This window comes from Ursus americanus, chromosome 13, assembly GCF_024610735.1.
Source record: "Ursus americanus isolate L20-20 chromosome 13, mUrsAme1.1.p, whole genome shotgun sequence".
NCBI lineage: Eukaryota > Metazoa > Chordata > Mammalia > Carnivora > Ursidae > Ursus > Ursus americanus.
In genome coordinates, this window is record NC_142139.1 from 30,192,079 (window position 1) to 30,215,482 (window position 23,404).

General features: G+C 48.1%; 1 protein-coding gene across 1 annotated transcript in view; it reads right to left on the bottom strand.

Moving 5' to 3' along the window:
• Positions 1-3,716: 3,716 nt before the first annotated feature.
• MAML3 (mastermind like transcriptional coactivator 3) overlaps positions 3,717-23,404 on the bottom strand; it is a 399,223-nt gene continuing 379,535 nt past the window's right edge. The window contains 3 exon segments of the mRNA XM_045798938.2: positions 3,717-7,592; positions 12,520-12,604; positions 16,897-17,145. Coding sequence (XP_045654894.1) covers positions 6,595-7,592; positions 12,520-12,604; positions 16,897-17,145 — 1,332 coding nt within the window. The 3' untranslated portion in view covers positions 3,717-6,594.

The following is a 23,404-nucleotide window of genomic DNA, read 5'->3' on the forward strand; positions in this document are numbered from 1 at the left end:
TGTATGTCGTCCTGTGTCGCGTGGGATTTGGGGTCAGCAGCTGTTGTGACCCCGCGGTGCAGTCACTGTGTGGCACGATGCAAATGACCCTTCTTTACTTTCTTCATCTTTTTAAAAAAGATTTTATTTGTTTATTTGAGAGCACAAGCAGGGAGGGCAGCAGGCAGAGGCAGAGGGAGAAGCAGACTCCCTGCTGAGCAGGGAGCCGGATGTGGGGCTCGATCCCAGGATCCTGAGATCATGACCTGAGCTGAAGGCAGATGCTTAACCCACTGAGCCACCCAGGTGCCCCTACTTTTTTCATCTTTAAGATGGGAATGAATTCACCTCACAGTCTTCAGGGACTTTAGGAAAATGGAATTACGAGCATATATAACACATTTTAACATCAAGAAAAGGGCTCTCTTAATTTTTCTAAAGAAATCTGGACAGCCTCAAGTCTGTTGTGGGCATCTTCAAGAAGCTGTTGATTGGGACTTTTCTTTTTTGTGGGTACAGAGGAAGTTTTAAAGACTATGGATAATAGGAAAAGAAATAAAGGCATTTAAAAACTAGTGTTTCCAGATTAGTGGGGAAGAGATGACAAGCCCCGCATCTCACGTAGCAGTACTAAATATTTGCAAATACACTGAGAACCTAGTGGTCGGGGAATGGGGATATGAGGCTCCTAGTCTGGTTCCCTTACTCGCTGGCTGTTTGCCTTTGAATAAGGCACCTTGGCAATAGGGGAGCGGAGCGAAGAAGTGAAGACCAGACCCAGCCAGCACCAATCCTGTTCTAGCACGCGCTGGCCCTGCTTCCGCAGCTCTCCGTGGCTCTCGGCCTCCGTTCTCCTTCGGCAAAATGGGGCTATTACTCACTCTAAAATGCTGTGTTTCTATGGTCTTTTTGCTCTTTAGTATTCCGATCAGTTACGGTGACTTGTATGGCGACATTGAATTGTTTTATACATTGAAGACAATAAGGAAGAAAGAATGCAAATTTTTGACCCCAAAGAACAATTACTGAATACTCATATCCTTCAGAAGTGGGGAAAAGAACACAGGACTTTCCCAATCTCGCCCTTGAGGATATATAAATGATTTCTATTTTGCATCTAAATTGGAGCTGTTTAAAAAGGTAAACTACAGGGGTGCCTGGGTGGCTCAGTTCGTTAAGGGGCTGCCGTCCTCTGCCCTCTGATCCTGGGGTCCTGGGATCTAGCCCCACATCAGGCTCCCTGCTCAGCAGGGACCCTGCTTCTCCCTCTCCCTCTGCCCCTCCCCCTGCTTGTGCTCTCTCTCTCTCAAATAAATAAAATCTTTTAAAAAAATGAAAAAAAATAAAAAGTAAACTACAAAGACACACCCACAGAATTTGGTTAAAAACTTGTGGAAAAAGAAGATGGGCACACCAGGATATCAGAGCTTTGTATCTTCAAGCATCTGAACCATAAAATTTATTTCCTTTGTTCTAATTCTATTGTCACCAAGGCAACCTCTTGATTATTTTAATTCCTACAAATTTGGCTACAAGGAGGAAACATGCTGGCCAGAGAGATGTGAGTTTCTGATCTGTTTGAGTTATATATGTATATGTTTTGTATATTAATGAGTTGATGGGTTTTATTTTTAGAAATCAGACTCATTGTCTCAAAACAATGTTATGAAAAAAGGGATGGAGAACTATTCTATATTAAAAGAGTCTTAAGAGGCATAAAAACGAAATGGCACAATGGGATCCTTAATCAAATCCTGGTTGGAAAGAAACAGCTCTGGAAGACATTCGGGAGACAATTGGGACAATCTGAACACGAAGTGAGAATCAGGGGATATCAGGGGCTAATGGTAATCGTGTGAGGCATGATAATCTCGTGGGCAGGGAAGAGAGTGCCCCGATTCTTGGGAGCTGCGTGTTGAGAGGTTGAGGGGTGCAGTAGCTGAGTGGGGAAAACTTACTTGAAACGGTTCTGCAAAGTGTACGTGTGAAGCATGCAAAGTGCGAATAGTTACTAAACTGAGGCAAGGGTGCAGTTCGTCGTGCCGTTTGTCTACTTTTCTGTTTGATAATGTTCATGGTGAAAAGCTTAAAATCATTTCTAAGAAGTTAAAACCTAAAGCCACAGTCTTGGTAGCTGTGAGGATTTTTTTTTTCTTTTTTAAATTGAGCGCTATATGCTTGCTTTGGGATCTGTGGGCTCGATAGGGCCACGGCCTTAGTGGTGGCCCAGCAGCTGTCCCAGACGCGGCAGGGACACCGGGGTGCACGTGTGGACGCTGCTGTAGTTGCTTCCACCTGTTGCGTGGAGTCCGGCAGGTTGCGGTAGTTTGCCCGGAAGACGCCAGAGTGGGCGTCCAATGTTGTTGGAACTTGAAAAAGAGATGAGAGGACAAAACTGAGGAGAGAAGAAGAGGAAAAAAATGAAAAACAAAACAAAACAACAGAGCACTGGTCATACAAACAAGTCGTCCTGTTCCCTTTCCAGGCATTTCCCCTCCCCCACTTGCCTTTGCAGGGTCGGAGGTGGGTGAGGTGTTCATAAGGAAAAATATCGGGTCATTTGTTTTTTCACCCTTTGTCTCCAGACACAGTTTTCCTTGAAAAGAGTGGTGGCAGGCAGCGGCAGTGTCGCTCATCTGATGCTTCCGAATGCTCCTTAACTTTCAGCAGTGAAATACGTCTTTCTCACTGGGACAGATGCTTACTGACTCCCCGATAGATGTTTCCTCTCTGCCTCTTCCCCCATCACACACTGACTGCACTGGGATTTTAAAAAGGCAGTAAGATGACACGTGAGAAATCTTTTCGAAGGAGAAGGGGATGCCATTCACCCAGTACACAGCACTTTGGTGTGAGTGACAGTGTGTGGTTTTAATCACTCGGGACTAGGAACACTCAACTCCTCTCGGAGCTTCCAGTTTTTACTTCTGTTCGTCCCACCCTCCCCGCCCCCCTCCCCCCGTTCATTCTACAACCTCCTGTTACCTGGTGGAGTACGAAGCCCTTATCAGTGGGACAAAGTGCTGTGTCATACTGTTCTCCACGCTGTTGTGTGCCTTCCTGTCTGGAACCACAGTCCCCCAGGGGTGGGCCCGGCCTCTCCCACAGTCAAATGCATTCTTCTTCTTGGCTGGTATGTATTAAAACACCTTTGTTTTGGGTTTGTTTTTGAGGATTTTATTCTGTGCTTGTGGCCTGTTTTTCTGCTTAACCCAGAGAGTTTTGAATCATGTTTTACTATGCTTTTTCAAGGTTGATGGAAAGTCTTAGGTCAAGTCTCCTAGAAGGGGAGGGTGGATTCACATGTGTGTGATTCATTAGTGAAGGCCCCCCCCTGGGAGGGTAATCAGAACAGAGTGGGGAAGGGCCAGAAGCCAAGTAAGGACAACTTCAGGCAAAGTCCTAGCCTCTGATCCCACAGGGGAGCTCTAGAACATAAATCCCATCTCAGGGCTTGTCCAGACCACCTGACTGAGTTCTCACACTCTTGCTCCAGGGAGTCACTGATTACCGCGGATCTGGAGAAATGTAAAGTTCTAATCATTTCCAACAGTTGTGGATGGTGCAGGCCAAGCCAGGCCTAGGCCCAGGGCAGTCCTTCAAAGAGAGATGCAGCAAGGGCTAGTAGATGTGAGATGTCTCTGGGTTGTGCATGTGTGTGTGTGTGTACACGGACAGTGTCCACTACAGTGGGCCAAGACCCTTGTGTTACTTTCCCTTCCATATATTTCTTGAGGTTTCTTTCTTTCTTTTTTTTTTTTTTTCCCCTAGTATGTTCCTTTCAAAGCTGACTTCTCTTCTCTTTGCTACATCCCTTGGGATGCAAATTTAGAAAGTTTTAGTTGTGTGGTTGAATTAAAAAGACTGGGAATGATTGACTGATCTCCACTGTTAAATAAATGTTTAATGATATCACGGATTTTGAGACAAGAACTGCAGTTAATCAATTAAAACCCAGGCATAGTGTATCCGTTTAATTAAGGTTGGAGATCCAGTGACATTCCTAAAATAAACTATACTTTGGATTGATTCAGATAATGATCTTTTATTTGTTTCCTTGTCTTTAAAAGTGGTATGTCAACATCACTTCATTTCTACATTTCCGAGTTCTGTACATTTCTTAAAAGGAAATAAGCAATGCTCAATGTACAAAGTAAAAACAGAAAACTAGAAAAATCTGAATAAAATGGAGCAAGTTGCCGTAGGTCATACAGTACAAATTAGTCATTAGATGTCATCTGAAGTGCAATATACCAGTGCTGTGATGATGAGTTAAGGAGCGAAATAAAAATACTCTATTTTAAACAAACAGTATATATATATTTATATGTATATTTTTTACAGATAGTAGACCCAGTGATATCTGCAGTATTGTAAAAACTTATTTACAAATAACTTTTTTAGACATTACATATACATCAGCACCGTAGTAAAAACAAAAACAAAAACAAAACAAAACGACCTTATTAAAATCTACCTCTCTATTTAGTTGGTCCCAGTACTAAGCATTCGGAGGAAGCTGTTAAAAGGTAATGGAGCCCCCTTCTCCCATCAGCCACCTCCAGTTTCTCATCATTGCTCATATATTTGTTTCCTGTACCTTTCAGAAAAAGGTAATTATGTTTTCTGTCTTCTTGCTTGTTTACTTTTTTCTTTTCTTTTTTTTTGGTTTTTATCTGTTCCTACTCAAGAGTTTCCACGGTGGTGTCCCTCCCCATGCAAGGAGTTCATGGTCACCTGCCGCCACGTCTTCCTAGGAGGAGCGCAGCCCCTGCCTGGGCTCTTGCCCACCTGGCCTCCTCTGGTCTCCATCCTGCCCCTTGCTCAGTAGATCTAGCGCCGTGGGACAGGGCGAGCAAGCCAAAGGCGGTGTTTGCCGGCCTGCCGCCCCTCCGCCCTCTGCCCCCAGCTTTCCATTCCTACCTCCCCCCCCCCCCGCCGCCCATCTCAGGACAGCCCCCTCTCCTCTGGATGCAGCCAGTCCAGCTCCCCACAGCCCGGGCCCATGCATGATGCGGCGAGGTGCGTGTGGGCATACAGAGGGAGCCAGGCTTTCGGACACGGAGGGAGCGTGTGGTAGGAGAAAAGCACACTCCACTCTTATTCTGGACAATAATTATGCCACATGGCCTCCCAAACAGCAGCAAGTACTAAAGACACAAGCCTAATGGTAAGTAGCAGAGGTTGTCATCCCTTACGACAGACTTCGATTGGGGCAGATTTGAGTGAATTACAAGGAGAACGACTGTATAGGACTTTGGAAGTGGATGACTTTGCCCATATGGAAGGAGCTGTATCTTCCTTCTTTTTGTTGTCAAAATGTGTTAGGTGGAGCATTTGACTTCAGTTCCTCATCTCTCAGCATTTTAGATTTGTCTTTCCGGTGAGGAGGGATTAAGGGCAAGGCCAATTTCAGAGCATCACCCTGGGATTTTTCCAAAGGGAGCCAGAGTCAGCGCCCCTTGGGCCATGCCTCCCAGGGTAGACCAGAAGTATCAGGTGTGGCTCGTAGTAACCCGCCATGGAACATCAGAGGGGCCTGCTCACTTCTGGGCAGAGAATATTCACTCAACTACACGTTAGAGAAAGAAAACTCCAGTGTTGCCTTTGCATTTCAGGCATTGTCTAAGTTCTTGCTTTTATTATGATTCTGCCCAGGCCCCCTAAAGACAAAAGCTTCATTTCTTCTCGTATAGTCTGTAAGGAGAAGCAAGGGCAGGATGGGGTGAGGCAAGAAGGAACAAGGGCAGGGTGCAGGTAAAGTGGCCACACTGGCAGACACAGCATCCAGTCGGGGTCTCCCCACCCTGTGGCCACTGGAAGTAGATGTGAACTGCCTAGACGCATTGGTATGACACTGGGCCCCCAAGAGGCTCCAGCCCAACTACACGGAGTGCCGGCTGCCACAGTCACGGTCACCGGCAGAGGGCTGCCTCCCCCAGGACTGCCGGGGACACCATTCTCCAGGCTCACTTGGCTCTCTTTGAGAGGCAGCTGACAGCAACGCCTCTAAAATTCCTGAGGGTCATCACAGGGCAGCAGACAGGCTCGTAGGATCCTTTGCGGTCTCCTGTTCTTCGTGCCTACCCTCCAAACACAGTAGCATGTCTCGACGCCCGACCTCTCTTTCCAGCCAGAGTTCAGCACGCTTCCGACCTGTGCTCTTGGCCTGTGCAACTTCGCAGCAGCCTCCGTGGGTCGCGCCCGGCCCGAGGCTCTGCGGTCTCCGGACCGGGCCCGGAGGGGCTGGCGGAGCCCGCACGCTGGGCAGCAGTCTGTCGCGGCTGGAGCAGCGCTCCCGGGGCCAGGCGAGCACAGGGAGTGCCGAGCAGAGGGGCTTGGGCTCTGGCTTCCCCACCGGCCTCCGCCGCGTCTCCCTCTCTTGCAGCAGGGATCCGCGTGGCGTGTTGTCTCGGTTGCTGTGTGACGATCAGGCGGAATGAGGCCCAGGGGGCCTGTGGATTGGCACCTGGATCCTTCACCGTCAGCCAGCAGCAGTTTTGCTCAGTTTACGTGGGTCAAAAAAACAAAAAACAGGGATGGCTCAACATCCTGTTTCTTTTTCACGTTTTAAGCTTTCAACACTAGAGTTGTGGCTCTCGGGGTTCCTCTTGACTAGGGGTTCCCAAACAACTCATCAAGCTCCTGCATCCACTCGTCCCCCGGCCCGGCTTTGATGATGGAGTCCACGAGGTCCGCGCTGTCCGAGAGGCCGGGGAAGGAGGCGCCGGCCGCTTCGCCGCTGTAATTGTAGGACATGTCCTGAGGGGGGTTCCGCTCATAGGCCTGGCTCTGGCTGCTCGGGGCGAAGCTGCCGCTGGGCATCTGCTGCTGTGCTGGGGGCTGGCTGAAGGCTGGCATGCCGGGGACGCCCTGGCTCAGGCCAGACATGACCATCGGCCTGGCCTGGCCGCTGCCTTGCTGCCCCGGGAGCGGTGGCATCATCTGCCGGCCCATGGCGGCCGGGTTGAGGGTTCGCACGGCGCCAGTGTTGGCATCCACAACCTGGCTCAGTCCCTGCGGGAAGTGTTGCTTGGTCAGCCTCGGCTGGCCAGCCTGAAGGGGGAAGCCGGTGCCGTTGTTGAACGATCCCAGTTCGCCACTAGTCCTCCCCGGCATCCCCTGTAAGCTCCTCTGCGGCCAGCTCTGCGTGCCCTGCTGGACCGTTCCCATGATGCCCTGCAGCCTGGGCGGGCCCTGGGGCCTCGGCAGCGCTTGGCTCACCGGCCCTTTCATCGGCTGGTGCTGCTGGGTAATGGCTGAGTTCACCAGCATGCTCTGACCGAAACCACTCACCATCCCAACCCCTTGCCCGGAGGTGGGCTGCCTTGGCCCCTGCGCTTGGTTGTGTGTGATGCTCATGCCACTTTGGTTTGGGTGCTGCAACATTTGGGTCATTCCTGTGCTCATATTGTACATTCCTGGTTGGCTGGTAGGTGTGTTGCTGTAAGGGGCCAGTCCCATCTCCGACTGGGCTGCTGCCGTGGCCATTGTCCCTGGGTTCTGGGAGGGTCCCATTCCCATCATGCCTGCGTTCTGTGCCATCAACCGTGACGTTCGAATGCTCTGGAGGGCTGCTTGGCTTCTCACGGCTGCTATATCCTGGGGAGAACCTACAGGGGAAAAAAAGGCATACCCATTCGCTCATCTCAATAAATAATTTACTATAACATGTTGTTGGGATTATCTTTAGGCATGAAAACATTCTTTTATATGAGAGGATCTATTCTAAGTCTTTAATAAAAATGATTATTTATCTGACTATAACACATGCTGATTGTAAAAAATTCCGAAAATATTGAAAAGTACAACGATGAAAATTAAAGTTACCCTAATTCCCCCCATCCAGAGATAACCACTGCTATTATATAAATAGACACATGAAAATAGGGGTCATACTGGACACATGCTTTTGCAGTTGACTTGATATACTATTATGATTTTTGTTCACATTTCAGAAGCAAATTGTTTCTCACGCTTCTTGATATGATGCCATCCTCAACGAATCAGATACCATTATTTTTGGAGGTGAGAGGGAATTCACCTCCTGGGCTAAATTAGGAAGAAATGGCTGATCACTTTGTGTATTCTATTTGTGAAGTGGAACATGGTTCAGTAGAGAATACTATCAATAAAGACCATTAGACTAATTTCCCTTAAGACCCGAGCAGGATTTGAGAGGTTAAAGGCCATTGCTCCTGCTAAGAAGCTATTTCGACAGATGGGACGTTTTCTGGATCCACTCTATAGATTTCCACATGCTCCAGATTCTCTGAATCATAACATGTCAGTGCAAACTGGCCAGCTTCCTGAGCTAGAAAAACAATCATCCTGCCACTCGCTCCTTGGCAATGAACTGGATGCATTTCTGCAGCAAAGTCTACTCACTCCTTCAAAACGGCAGTGACGACTTCTCTCCGCAGATCGCTAACGTGGTTTTAATGATGCTGTTTAAAAGTTGGCCAGAGTATGAATGCCAAGTCCCTCAACTCTAATTAGGCATTTGAGTGAGTCCTTCTTTTCATGTTCCTAGGAAATTTCCAAATCAGCCAAGAGAATGGAAAGGTCACCCTGAGAACCCCAGTCAATGTTGTAAAGGGCTAGGGAGTGCACAAAAATGAGTTTTTTCTATGTCCCTGCTAATAATGATTAAGTCTGAGACAAAGACAAATAGTTCTTGGTTTTTTTTCTGGACACTTAAAAAAGGTGCAGCATGGGAGCCGATCGATGTTATAAGCAAATGTGATACTACCTGGAACTGGGATGAGAAACCAGATGAGAACAGTGTAAGCTTGTTAAGCCTGGCACCTGGGCAGTAAGTGTGTTTCTGTCTTCCTGATGGGGTTATTGATTTCTGGGCAGCAAATATGTCTCCATATTTTCCTTTCTTTCTTTAAGAAAGTAAATTATGGGAATTTTGATTATGACTTAAGTTTTTGTGGCTTGGGATCAATATCATGGTGCATTGAGAAATGAAATGGTTTCTGTGGGGGAAAGCTGGAAGGGCTGGGGGACATCCCTGGAAATGTTTCAGGTTTCCGTTTTAAGCTTCATTCTATCTAAGTGATTTAAAAAAAAAAATCAAAAGTTCCTGTTAAAGACTGGATGGAAGTATATATTGCAATTTGTAATCTTGTGATGAAGTTTTGTGACTTTAACGACTAAATCTGTATTGACTGCATGGCCAATCTGATCACTGTGGTGAAGTGGGTTATTGAGTTGTTTATAAAAAAGTTTAAGGAGAAAATATTGCTGACTCGGAGACCGATTGGCTAGAGCCAAATTACATAAACAGGCTGACGAGCTGCTGGAAACAGATGAAAAGACTTCCATATTTTGGACATTTTTGTTGTATGTTTATAATGGATATTTTGAGGGACTGGAAATGGTCTGGGCTACTTTGGTGAATGAGAAATAGGTTCCTCTTTGTAGAGGACAGAAATGCTATAAGGCCTTTTAAGAGGTATTGAAGTGTTAATCCAAGCTAACCTTTATTTTTGGTATAAAATGACTGTACTATCTAGGTATAACTTCTATGAAAAAAAAGGGGACATTTTAAAACCAGCAATCAGCTCCATATTTTTATCCTAAGTAGAAGCAAAATGCTTTTTATTAATCTAGTTTTATGCCTTCAGCAATTTTAAATATGTATAGGAAAACATGCAAATGTGTCCAAAGAATTACCTTGTCGTTATCTGATTACTATATATGCTAAATAACAGACTAATTTTTTTTCTTCTTCTTCTTTCACTTTCGTCTAAAACAGATATTGTGGGGACACTGTACTCAAATTAATTTTCTTGTCCACCGGTTTACGTCACAATGTCAAAGAAAATCTTCCACATTCAAACAGAGATCATAGGCAATTTTTTCTTAAAAGGGTCTGTTTTCTATTTTCACTCGCAGGAAGGCTGTATTTGTGAAAAATATGCATTTCTCCATAGGCATGTAACATTGCCCAGAGGCACAAAGCTCAATAAGAGAAAGATAGTCATTAAACCTTTGAAATGTGTAGTGGTGAGCGTCCGTGTGGGTTCTTGTGCAACTTATTCCTAACGGAACTCTCCAAGGACAGTATTTCTTACCTACCAATTTGCTGTTTTCCCAGATATCTCAGATATTGTGATATCGCAGGTGTTAGTAAAATAAAATAGGGAGGAGAGTAAAAAGAGAAAAAAAGTGTATCAGTCAGCTCAGGGACCCTACAATGTCACTGGTTGTTGGACTTAAGTACAGCTAAATTTCTAGATTGATTACCTGTGAAAAGTTCAAAAGTTCAAAGAGTGAAACTCTTAAACTGGACCCAAAGCATACAGAATGACTCATAATGTAGAAAAAGTATTCAATTTCGGGGGGGTCCCTTTATTCCAAAAGATAATACATGAGTTATGAACCTAGAAAAGTCAAGGGACACTCTGCTGGGTTTATAAGATTTTATATTTTTAATTAATTCTTAATAGAAATCCCCGGTTTTTAAAGTGTGGCCCTTGGGCCAGCAACAGCAGCAGCAAAGCAACTCCTGGGAGCTTGTTATAAATGCAAATTCTCAGGCCCTGCTCCAGACCCGCGGAATCAGAGACTCTGGGGGTGGGGCCAGGTCAGCTGTGCTTTTTTTTTTTTTTTAATTTAAATTCAGTTTAGTTAACATATAGTGTATTATTAGTTTCAGGGTTAGAATTTAGTGATTCATCAGTTGCGTGTAACGTCTGTGCTCATTATATCACGTGCCCTCCTTAATGCCCATCGCCCAGTTACCCCATCCTCCCACCCCCACTCCCTCCGCCAACCCTCTGTTTGTGCTTTCACAAGCTCTGCTGGTGATTCTGATGCACCTAAGGTTTGAGAACTTCAGGGATAAACCTGGGGGGGGGGGCTCTGTGTCTGCAACGAAAACTATGTGTGTAACAGTGACCGCTTCCACTTCCCCCTGCCCGTGACCAAGTGAGAAACAGAACTCTTCAAAGAATGATGGCGCTAACTTAGTGCACAGAACACCTGTGCACAGCTTCATTGCTTTTGTCCTTCCCTGGGTCAAGTCCAAAGGGTTCTGAAATGATACATGTGTTCCAGGGGGTAGGGAGTGGTAGCCACTCAAGCCCCAGGGTTTTCGCAGGCAATCTTCAGTGAGTCCGGCAGCGAACACCAGTGGCTTTCAGACTCTACAACCACTACTCACAGCGTGTGATCCAGTATATACACATGCAGGTTTACAACGGAAACGAAAATTTCCCTATTGTGATATACGCTGATAATTGTTTTCTATTCTATTTCTCTTATTATTATTAAAGATTTACTTATTTATTTGACAGGGAGAGTGAGCATAAGCAGGGAGAGCAGGAGAGGGAGAAGCGGGCTCCCTGCTCAGCTGAGCAGGGAGCCGGATGTGGGACTCGATCCCAGGACCCTGGATCATGACCTGAGCCAAGGGCAGACACTCAACTGACTGAGCCACCCAGGTGCCCCACTATTCTATGTTGGTTGTGACCCATTAAATTGTCTTTACAACCTACTTATGTGTTGCAACCCAAAGACTGGAAAATGCTACCCTACATCATGAATTTTTCACTCACTGTCCATTGAGAAGGGCAGCACTTGTGCAACACTACACAAAGTTTGTGTACATTTACACATATGCATACTTATGTGCAAGGGACTTCATAGCTTCTGGGAGATTCTCGAAGTCATAGGTAACACTTGAGAAATTTGGACCAAGGATCTAGGTCCCACGAAAAGGGCAGAGGATGGGAATTAGGATTTCCACTAGTAGATGACCCCAGTAATCCCCTGAAAACTCCTGTGATGAGATTGGGAAGGGTCTTCAGGCTCATCCTCTACCCCATACAAGACCCTCAGGGGCTCTCTGTATTGGAGGTGGAAGGGATTGATATTTGAGTGGACTTTGGACTACATAAAAGTATGGCAACATGGAGCATACAATGTGCCCATTGCTACTGGGTCATGGGTCAGGATTTCTGCAAAGGGCAGCAGGATCAAGATAGCCCAGTCAAACTCAAAGCCCATGCGTCTTCTAGATTCAGCAGAGATTGGTGGCCGCTGCAAGCCATTCTCCCATGTCAGTCGTTGGAAGTGAGGGCTTTGGCCAGCTGACATGCTGGGGTTAGCAAGAGGGATGTGGCACAGGACTGTTCCTCCTGTGCTCACTGAGACGATGACCCAGGCATAGACAAGACTGATATGGAACCAAACAGGCACCAGTATGCCCTTATTGGCTATTAAACTATCGAAATACTTCCGTATCTTTGGTAAAGAACGGCTATCCCAGCCCTGCGCCCCCCTCCCCCCGCCACTCTTACCCGTCCTGCCGCCAACCAGGACCTTTCTGGGACCAGCAACCCAAAAGTTAACCTGGCACGGCAGAGGACTCCAAAAATGCATTCTGACATATTGGTACCCTCACTTTAAACATTTTTCATGTTACCTGAACACGAGCCCAGCACAGAAGGCAATGCCCCTGGCAACACTCGCACTTACACGGCACGGCTGGACGGCATAGAACGGAAGAGGGCTCACTGGCCTCACCTTGGAACTGATTGACCTGCTGCACTGGGTATGGATTCCGCTGCTGCTGGAGGTGCTGGCGCGGTAAATGGGACTGCTGCAGCTGCTAGAATGACAGCACAAGAAGGGCAGGGAGGTGACATGGGGAGAGGCAATGAAATATGGTGGCAGTTTTGAGGAAGGCAGTTTTTTCCAACACTAAACTTTGTGTTGAGGAATACGGTGCATCCAGGCAGGTGCACAAGGCCTGAGTTTGATGGGTTTTCGCAAAGCGAACACATTCCCGGTAAACAGAGTCTAGATCAAGAAACTGAACTCTGCCTGGAGCCCCGCATGCCCCTTTCCAGTCATTACTGACCCCAGGGAACCACTTCATCTGGCCGGGGACTGCTCTCCTGACCTAACAGCACAGACTAGTGATGTCTGCTTTTGTACTTCGTGTAAGTGGATTTATGCAACGTAGTGGAGTCTGGCTGGGGTGTCTGGCTTCTTGCGGTCATCACTGTATTTACGAGATTCGTCCATGTGGATGCACGTAGCTGTGGTCTGTTCACTGTCGCTGTTGAGTAGTATTCCGTCACATGGATGATTAGACCACGACTTATTTACCTATTCTCCTAGGGCCTTCAGGGTTTCCAGTTTTTGGCTGTCACAACTACCGCCGCTAGGAACATCCTCGTCCGTGTCTTTCGGGGAGCGTCGGCAGACCCGCTGGCCCGTGAGGCGTGTGCACTGCGGGAGGCGGTTCTGACTTTGACTACCTACCATCAGCTTGCAGGTTTCGCTCAGCATTGTGGGACCCAGCGCAAGGGACAAGCAACTCATTTTTAATGACCTAAAGAGCTGCTTCCGGTACAGGAAGCTGGGATTCTCAGGGGCTATAAAAAAAAGGCTCATCGGATCCCACGAGGCCACACTGCCTGGAGGATACTCCCCCGCAAGTACAATACACAGCGTTTAGTGCCTTCAGGAAACCGCGTGGGACTCCACTGTCCAGGAGCCGGGAGGCTGGCGATTTCCTCTTTCTTCTTCCACTCCCGGGGGTTCTGTGCTGCCGGCGCTGGCACCAGTCTACTGGAAAGGCTATTATGATCATTACCACGCTGTGTGTGAAAGGGAAAGAAACTGAGAGCGAGGTGGAAAGAGCAGAGAAAGGGGTTTGAGTTCCCGGTCTGCCATCAAGTAGCTGCGTGACCTTCGGCTCCTCATTACCTCCTCCTGCCCTTGCTGAATATTCATGGAGCACCTTCCGTCTGCTCGGCTTATAAAGAACACACAACAAGGGCCCTACTCTTTCAAGTGTTCATTATAAAAATAACACACATTGACCACTTCTTAACACATGTGTTTATTTCTATTTTTTCCTCTTGTTTTTGTTTCTGGGCAGCTCTATAATTTTCTTTCTCTTTCTTTTTCTCTTTTCTTTTTCTGCACAAGGCCAGCCAGCACTCTGGCAACCAAAGAAAAGAAAAGCCTCTGCTCTGCTCACCCCAGCCTGTGGTGCCTACCAGGGTGTTTTGCACAAACTGTTGAAATTAATTAATTGTGTAGATGAAGTGTAGACAAGAAACCATGCTAATCTTTTAGGCAGCAATAGAAGGGCATGATTGAGAGGAAACTGAGCACTTACAGCTTCTCCTCAGCCAAACTTCTCATATTATGTACGAATTTAAGTGTCCTACTGCCCACTGCGAATAAGCCCTGGGGTGGCCTGGGGTGGGGTGGGGGTGGGGCTCCAGTTCCAGTCCCCGGCTCTGCCTCTCTAAGCTCTGCCATCTCTGATAAATCCCATGAGCTACCTGGCCTCAGTTTCCTCACAGGTAAAATACAAAAGCCTTCATGATCACCAATATTTCTTTCAGGCCTAAAATTCCAGGTTCTGTGGGACCTTTGTGAATGGAAGAGAGGTGACTTGCTCCGTGCTCTTTGAGAGTAAGGATCAAACATTAATTCATACCTGTTTTCAACCCGCTCTGATTCTTAAATCACTAGAATCATTTAAAGTTCCCAAAGATAGGCAAGATCGCAAATCCTTCTGACTTTCCCTCACGTGTCCCTTCAGGAAATCCCAGGATCTCTAATACTCTGCTTTCGAGATTGAAATTCTTAGGGCACTTTCACTGCTGCTGCAGAGCCCAGGAAAGTCAGCTTGGCGTTGGCAGTATTCATTCACAAAACAAAAAGCTGACAGCTCACCACTTATGAGCCCCCGAGAGGCTGCGCTGGTCTGCTCTGTCTCCGGGCACAGGTAAGATGTGGGGCTGACACGCTCCCAGCCTCACTTCTGGGCTAGTCCCACTGGGGCTCACAGCTGTGGCCGCAGCTCTCAGGTCACACTCCATGACACCAGGGTCACATGACAGATCCCCACACACATGTGTACACTTTCTAAAGAATTTTACACGCATTATTCCACGTGATTCTTCAAGCAGTTAGAGGAGAAGGCTGGGAAATTTTTAAACCCAACCTGGTGGATGAAGAGAGGGGGTGAGAGGTTTTTCCAGACCATACCACAAGCAAAAGATGGGACATATTTTGAGTCTGAGTAAAACTGTTCTTTCCTCCGTCCCTCTTCATGGCTCGGTTTCCACAACTTTTTTTTTTTTTTAAAGATTTTATTTATTTATTTGACAGAGAGAGAGACAGCCAGTGAGAGAGGGAACACAAGCAGGGGGAGTGGGAGAGGAAGAAGCAGGCTTCTAGCGGAGGAGCCTGATGTGGGGCTCGATCCCAGAATGCCGGGATCACGCCCTGAGCCGAAGGCAGACGCTTAACGACTGAGCCACCCAGGCGCCCCTCGGTTTCCACAACTTGCTAAAGAGTTACACCCATTGCCCCATCTTTTCCAAGGAGCTCTGTGTGTCCTGGGTTCTGAGGCGCGCCCTGTTCTCTCAGCGCCCCGTCTGGGGACCCTCCTGGGGCAGCTCTTCTTCATCCACTCTTCTGCTTCCCTCCTAGTTCCCTGAGGTGTGGCTGCCCTCGCCGAGTGGGACGCCCCTGGCGGGCACGACGGCGTTCTACCTGGTCACCCTGTCTCCTATTTGTGCCTTGGTCACAGCACACACATCAAAGGCCAGCGCACGAAGGATCAGGCGCACCTGAAACGCATTGGGATTGGCTGAGGAGAGGATGTCCTAAGCCTCGCTTCCCCTCGGCAGCTCCATTTATCACTGCCTGAGAGATATTAGCATGGTTCCTTGTCACACACCTTATGCAGGGTGAGAGGGAGAGAGGTTTGTTTGTACAAGAGCTGCCAGGCGGCTGACTGACCTTGGTAAAAAGGGAGATAATTACACAGCTGCTCAGGAACAAAAGCGAAGAAGGGAACATAAGTGAACTGTGCTCAACAGTACAATTTTTCTATTTGGGGGATGATTGGTGTTACTCTGAACCACTGCTCTTCGTAGGGACCTCAACATGGCTGCATCCCACACAGTATCTTGTGTGTGTGTGTGTGTGTGTGTGTGTGTGTATAGTGAAGGATGCTTGATAAATTTCCAAAATTCTGATTGTATTAGGAACATTCTGGAAGGGGAAATGTCAGGCAGAGCTCCGGTGGGCTCTAAGCTTCCCATGACAACCTCACACCTACCTCCTGTAATCAGAGAGAGCTGCCCCGTGCAGACCCCACAGGAGCCAGCTAGGCATCTCTTATGGAAGGCCTCAGGCCTTTCCTGGGGTAACACTGAATCAGGCATGGGCGTCTTGAGAAACAGAACACTGAAACCCACAGAAGCAGCTCTCAGGGAAGGCTTGCTTTCAAAGCTGGAGGAATTATATGGCAAGGGTGGACAAAGATGCCTAAGGTAAGGCTTTATTTGTGTTAGGCCTTCCTTTAACTCAAAGATTTCTTGAGCTGTTTTAAAGCTGTTGGGAATTTTCTTAAGTTTGCACCCTTTCCGTGACCCTGAGTTCAGATTTCCAGCTAGTTCTGTGGGCCCTATTCTTCTTCTATTGTTCCTGTCCCATTGTTCATGACCAACTCTGTAGAATTCTCCTCAATCCCTCCTCCTGACATTTTCCTTCAAGAAACAAAGTTCTCTGAGTTATTTTCTTTTTCTCTTCATACTAGAAATATTAGCGTCTATGAAGAATGGGAGGCAGCCTCCCAACCCCCACACTGATGGCACAGACCCCTGCACCAGAAACCAGAAGAAAAGGAGTCAGGCCTGAATCGAAGAAAAGTCTCCAGCAAATGCGCCTTCAAATGGATGGTTGAAGCCCGTCTTTTAAGAACAAACTCATACATTCTGAGAAAAAGCCTAACTAATTGAAAGGTCTAAATTCTGCAGGCTGTCCTGTGATCCCGGGAAATGCTCAACTGTGACTCTCTTGACACAGGACATGACCTGGAACTCTGCTGCAGACAGCAGGCGCTGGATAAATGCATCACGTTACCTGCTCGGCCAGAATGTGCTGCTGCTGCTGCTGCTGCTGCCTTTGCTCCCGCAGGAACTGCTGCTTCTGCTGCTCCATCAGCTGGGCCCGCTGGTCCATGAGCATCTGCTTCATGATGGCTGCCTGCGGCTGGCTGCCGAGGAAGCCGGGACCCGCGCCACTGGCTGCGGACACCATGCCGCCCGAGCCTGGGGCCACCGAGGACTGCATGGGGCCTGTGGTCCGGGGCAGTCCAACGGGGTGCTGCTCCTGGGGGGACAGGAACACAAGAGAATGCACAGATTTCATAACTGAAAGGAAGCATGGGGCAGAGGCCTTGGCTCGTGGCCCCAAGGGGCCCTGAGTGGCACACGTTCTATCCCACAGAAACAACCCCGTAATGTTCAAATCCGGCCTTAGCACGGTGGAACTGGAGAGCTACAGGGGGACAGTGATAGAGGACGGCTCTGGGACATCCGAGAGCAAGTCTGGTCTGGTTTGGATGGGACTGATTAAGGGACAAAGACCAGGTAATCAGCTCATATTCTGCATTCCTCCAAAGGAAAGGGACGAAGACCTCAGGCTGGGCTCACTTCGAGTCTGGAACGAGATAGCCTGACCTTACCTTTTAACCTCTACTGGCCACCTGGCCTAAATAGACTTCTTCTTAGCTAGTAGGAGAGACATTTACAGAAGAATTCTGGAATTTATTAATCGATAGATCTATTTGATGGCATTCTAATTAACTGCAACATTTGAACGCTTTGCTATATGTAAAAAAAAAAAAAATCCTCTAGTGGGAGTTGTTGATGGTGAGAACTGGGAATGTGTTACACTGAACAAAGCTACGTAATCTCCCGACATCTTTAAAAATAGAACCAAGCCTCCGATGTCTGGGACAATTTATAATGTGGGGGTTGATTTGGGTCTTTTGATTCTACAATTGTCTCAGTCAAATTATGGCAACTTTTAAGGATTGGTTCTTAAGGAGTAGGAAGTAAAGTGGTAGAAAACTACACACAGAATCTAGTGACTGCTTGGAGAATGTGCTCAGAGGGGAAGCCCATAACAGCCAGACAGTGTAGACCAGGGAAAAACAGCTGATGGGAAGAGTTGGTAAGTGACCATGAGATTCTTCTTCTAGATAGTTCCTTTCCTGCTCATCGACCAAGTGCACCTGGTAATGGCAAATATTGTCTGAAAATTGAATATTCTGCACAAATGTTCCTTTTAACTCATTCAAGTTTCAAGTAATTAATCTGAACACAGAGGATCTGATGTCTGAGATGAACACAAATTAAATGGGTCCACACGGAAGGACATCACCAGTCATAGAATGAGGTACTATCATGAGACCGAAATAGTAAGACACGAATATGAATAACTCTATAGTTATTTAAATATTTTTGTATCCAAACTGTATTTTAATATTTTTTCCTACTTCTGCTTTGCTACCTCCTTGGTACAGATAGAGTCCGGCAGGCTGGGACTGTCCTCTCAAAACATGCAGTTGAGTTTGATCTGTGGCTCTCCTGGAGACACAGTCCTGGACCCGATTCCCCACAGCCGGGGCTTGTGGGCCTTCCCTCTGTTGTGTGGTGCTCAGTCACTCACGCTTCTCTGTCCAGCAGCGGGATACAGCAACCACATCTTCAGGGGCTCTTCTTCCCTCCCTCCACCAACACAAACGCCAGGAGCAAAACAAACAAAAATCCATTACTCCTCTCACCTGGGAACCAGAGGCCAAGAAGTCCTGGGGAGTTAGTGCAGTAGCCCAGGTCACACTTAGCCAATGGAAGACTCGGAAATAGCAGGATTGGAACACTGATCTTGAGTCTAAATTTAGTATTCCTTCCACTAGCCCAGGCCCTTCCCAGACCGCGGGTCGGTGGTGCTAAATGCACACCGAAGAATTGCTCGTAGACTAAATATATAGTGTGTCTCCTGTACGTGTACTGTGTTTTGTTTTTCAAATGTAAGTGTTATTGCAAAACCCTTTTCGTCTTTGTATATTTTCTCAGTACACAATTATTAGTAGACAGCTGTGAAATATTTATGTGAGAAAGAACTTATACTAAAAAATGCCAGGAACCTTTACACTACCACGAAGTTTCCTTTAGGCCTGACCCCCACAGGCATCAAGATATTTCAGAGTCTCCCCTCCCCCCCCAGTACTTGCTTCCTGTTTCCAAGCCCTTCTTTCCGGGATAAAGCTGCTTCTTGCCACCTTTAGAAACAAATGGCTGATTGACTTAACACTTTAACAAACGAACTCACATTGAAGTATAAACAGTTAACCAATCAGCAAAAATACAGAATACAGAGTTTTTTTTCCCCCTGGGTATTTCAGTATATTTGATATTTTCCAGTTTTGATAAGGAGGAGAGAGAAAAAAAATGAGACCCAAGGGAAGATAAAGTTTGCTTCAGCTAGTTTTATGAGAGGCTGGGGGCTGGCCTTGGGCTGGCCCTGTTTATCTTTGGGCACTTTGAGATATTTTTGTCCTGTGTGACCAGCCCTGGGTAGCTGGGGAGCATGCCCAGAAGTGCTAAGTAGTCACTTGTTGCTTTCCTAGCCTTTTCTCCACCCTGGAAAGTAAGGGAGAGGGAAATGAGATGGTAATGTAGACACATCCAGCTACTTTTGGCCCCTGTTTTGGGGGGGGGGGGGACTTCCCAAAGAGATAGTTAGGGTATTACTTCCCAGGATTATGGATTTCTCCAAATGATTCTCTTCCAAAGGTTTTGCCTTGGGGTTTCTTGCAGAAGACCTGAAGACCTAGGGACGGGAGGGCCGTGTGCATTTTAAAGGCTTGCCTTCCATAGAAACATCCCTGAATCTAGGCTGATAGGCCTTTAGGACTTCCCCAACAAGCTACATCCCTGAATCTAGGCTGATAGGCCTTTAGGACTTCCCCAACAAGCTCTAATGCATTCAGCAGCTGGTGAGTGACGAGGAGAGCCCCAGCCTCAAGTCTGTATTCCAAAGTGTGAAGCGCACAAGTGACCAGCCTTACAAATGGAGCTGGCTGAGGCCATTAACTGTTTCATATTACAGGGCAGCTTGTAACCTCCAGTCTAAGAGGGCTTAATGAGCAATAGTCGAATTTCAGGATTTCAAGCCACCGCTCTTGTTTCTAAGGAGGACACACACTGCGTGTGCAATTAGAGAAAACCAGGCTGAGCTTTCGTCAGAGAAATGTAATGCCTTGAAGCCAAATGATGCAGTATTTTTAGTTTTAATTACTGGCTCCTTCTCCACCCCGCCCCCTGCCCAACGACCCCGCCTTGCCTTCTCAGTAGCCTCTCCTCAGAAATGCAATTGGCTACATAGACCCTCATTACTCCCCAAACCTTCTCACTCTTCAGTAAAATAAAGGGAAGGGGAAAAATATCAAAACCAATGAACCCATTTTACATAGCTTCTTCTCCAGGGAAAAGATCTTAGCAATTTTCTAAGGGCTGGAGAGAGGTAGGAGGTGTAAAAAACGTCCTACCTCCTCCAAAGAGGCCGTTTTCTACTTCAAAAAACAGCTGTGGTAAAAATATCTCCCAAGAGCAGCCAGCTGTTTATTTATAAATCTGTGCGTAGCGAAGCTTTATTTCTCTTAAGTGTTTTCAAGAACAAGCGTAGTGTTTGGGTGAGAGGGGCCAGGGTTGCTGGCGGGGAACCAAAGAGCGCCGGCTGCGGGGAGGGGGCTCACGAAAGGCCGCCGGGGGAGACGGGGCCGGGGTGCCGGGACCTGGGGGGGAACTGGGGGACTGGAGGACGCCCCGGGCTTCAGCCTTTTGCGGGCGGGCCTCGTCGGAGGAACAAGGAGCAGCTGCTGTTCTCCCCCTGCCCCAGCAGATGGTGGTGTCAGCCCGGCGCTCCGGCTTGCAGCGCCAGCTCCGCCCGCGCCGCGCTCCCCCCCCCCGCAGATGGCTTAATCATGACTCCTGTTCCCCCCTCCCCCGCCGCCCCCCGCCCCCCGCCCCGCGCGTCTGGGCGGACGCTGCGAACGTGGAGCCAGGCAGTCAAGTGTTACTGCGTACAGCAGGTAGCCTGGCAACTGAGAGCATAATACCGAGCAGATGGTGTTCGCACGGCGTGATGGACATCACACACGACAGCCTGAGACAATCCAGGAATTCCCTGGTGACTCGAGGCCCTCTTTACACAAAATGAGTTCTCTCTCCATTGCCGTGTATCTCTGGGGTTATCTCCCCCCCTCTCTCCGACTGACACCGAACTGGTTTCTTATTACCGACTTTCCTTCCAGCCCGAGGGGAGGGAGATTTCAGGTCGGGGTGGGGAGGCCGGGGAAGGAAACGGAAGGGCTGGGAGCGGGGGGGGGGGGGCGGTGGCGCCCGGAGAGGGGAGGGCGAGCGGCGTCCAGCAGCCCCCGGGGCTGACCGTCCGACAGGGGCAGAGTTCCCCGCGGCCCAGGCTGCACAAAGCCGGCGCGGGAGGGCGGCCTCGGCTCTGAGTCTTTGCAATCACATGGCCTACGAACAGCCTAAATGAAATTTAGGATTTTACTTAAAAAGTCCCCTGGGGCGTAATTTAGCCTCTTGACTCGATCCTATGTGCTTACAAGTCCTTAGGGGGCTCTAAGAAGTCAGGAGTGGGGCGGCAGGCCCGAAGATGCCTCTCAGCGCAGGCGTCTCTAACAAAGGAAGCGACGAGGCGGTCCCGGGCGCGGGCGAGTCGCCCGGGGGCCGCGGAGGTCCTCGGCCGGCGCGCGCCGCTGCTGAGCGGGTGAGCCGGGCGCGCTCCGGGGGCGCATCTCGCCGGTCCCCCGCACACCGTGCGCGCCCGGGGCCAGGAAGGAAATGGGTGCGGAGGGCAAGCGAGGAGAGAGGAGGGTTGTTCATGTAGTTTTTCCTACATAAATAAAATGGATGTCCCAGAAAACAAATCTATGCTTTCCACACACGCTGAACTGGATCAATTAAAAAGAAAAAAAATCAACCGCCAGCCCCAAGAGAATTTTGCCTAGATTCTCTACATCAAGAAGCTCCTATGTCCAACCAATCACCAGTGTCCAGAGGCTTTCTCCTGCAAAGATACTATTCAAGTTTTAAGTTTCAGAAGAAGGAAGTCCTTTCAAAGGTGGAAGCTAACGTTTCACGCAGAACATCACACTTGGTGGGAAAGAGTTCAGCAGTTCTCTGTCAGAGGGCAGCGCAGGATAAATCCGACACCCACTGCAGCCTGCTGGACGCGTCTCAGGGTGGTGAACTGGCATTCTGAGGCTCTGGGAAGCCATCTGACCTCTCGGTTTCAGTCCCCACCTCCTCAGATGAAGATCGTATTCATAAAACTCCTCCCTTGACCAATGGAAACTTTGGAGGTGAAAGAGTTGTAGGAAGAAAATGACTAAGAAGATGCTCACGCCTCCCCCACTTCCGGTTTGGGCAGGTCAGGAACAATAGTGGGCTAAATTCAGTCAGAGGTTCTGAAAGTGGGGTGTTAGCATCGCCGGGGAGCTTGTTAGAAATACAAATTCTCAGGCTCCACCCCCACCCCCAGCCTACGGATTGAGAACCTCTGGGAGCGCTTTAACATGCGCTCCCTGGTAATGACGATGCCCCACGGTTTGAGAACCACTGGGGCAAATAGTACTCCTAGTTTCCAGGCACTGACTGGGCATCTGAGCACTCTGGGCCCTGATTTAGATTGCAAATCTTGCACTTCCAAAAGCAAGCCAGACTTTGCTTAGGTTTTTATTGCAAATTCTTCAGCATTTGGAACAAAACTCTTCAATTTTCAGAGGGCTGCTCAGGCAATGCAAACCCAAGAATTCTGTCAGGAGCCCATGGCCATGATTCTTCCAGGAAGGCCAGTACTCCTGCAAGTCGGCCATGGGGGCGGGGCAGCAGCCGAGACTGAGGAAGGGGTGAGGCCATTGAACTCCTTTGCTCAGGCAGGAAGCAGAGGCCTCCGGGGACTTCCCATCTCCTGGTCTGATACAAGCTAGAACGATGGAGAGCTTTGAGGAGAGTTTCCTCTGTTGGAAAAGATTCTTCAAACATGGAGAAGAGCAGAAGCAACAACGGAGAAAGACAAGTTACACTTATGCGGTGCCTACTGGATTCTTTCACCTGCAGAATTAAACATCTTTTGTTGATGAAAAAACCCCAAGTCTCTGAGAGGTTAAGGAACTTGTCTGATGGCCCACAGCTGGTGGTGGTGTCTTTGGGATGCTCGCTTTTCCATTGACCATAACATGCATCTGGTCTAAATTGAGCTGACCACCCAAGAGGACTGTGGAGTAAAAAGAAGTGGGAAGGGGGTGGGGGGAGAGAGGAGTGGGCATAGAATAAAAAGGTAGAGTCTCTACAGGCATCAAAGGATGAAGCTGAAAGAGCACACACATATGCATCGTGTTTTATGTTGCCTGATACCCAAAATTAGGATGGCTTTGTGCTATCAACTTTGACATTTAAAGAAAGGGCATAAGATTAGACCATTCAACCATACGTGGAAGGAAGAAACAAAATAAAATAAAACCTTAGAATTCTCTTTGAAGTCGATCAAGTGTCAG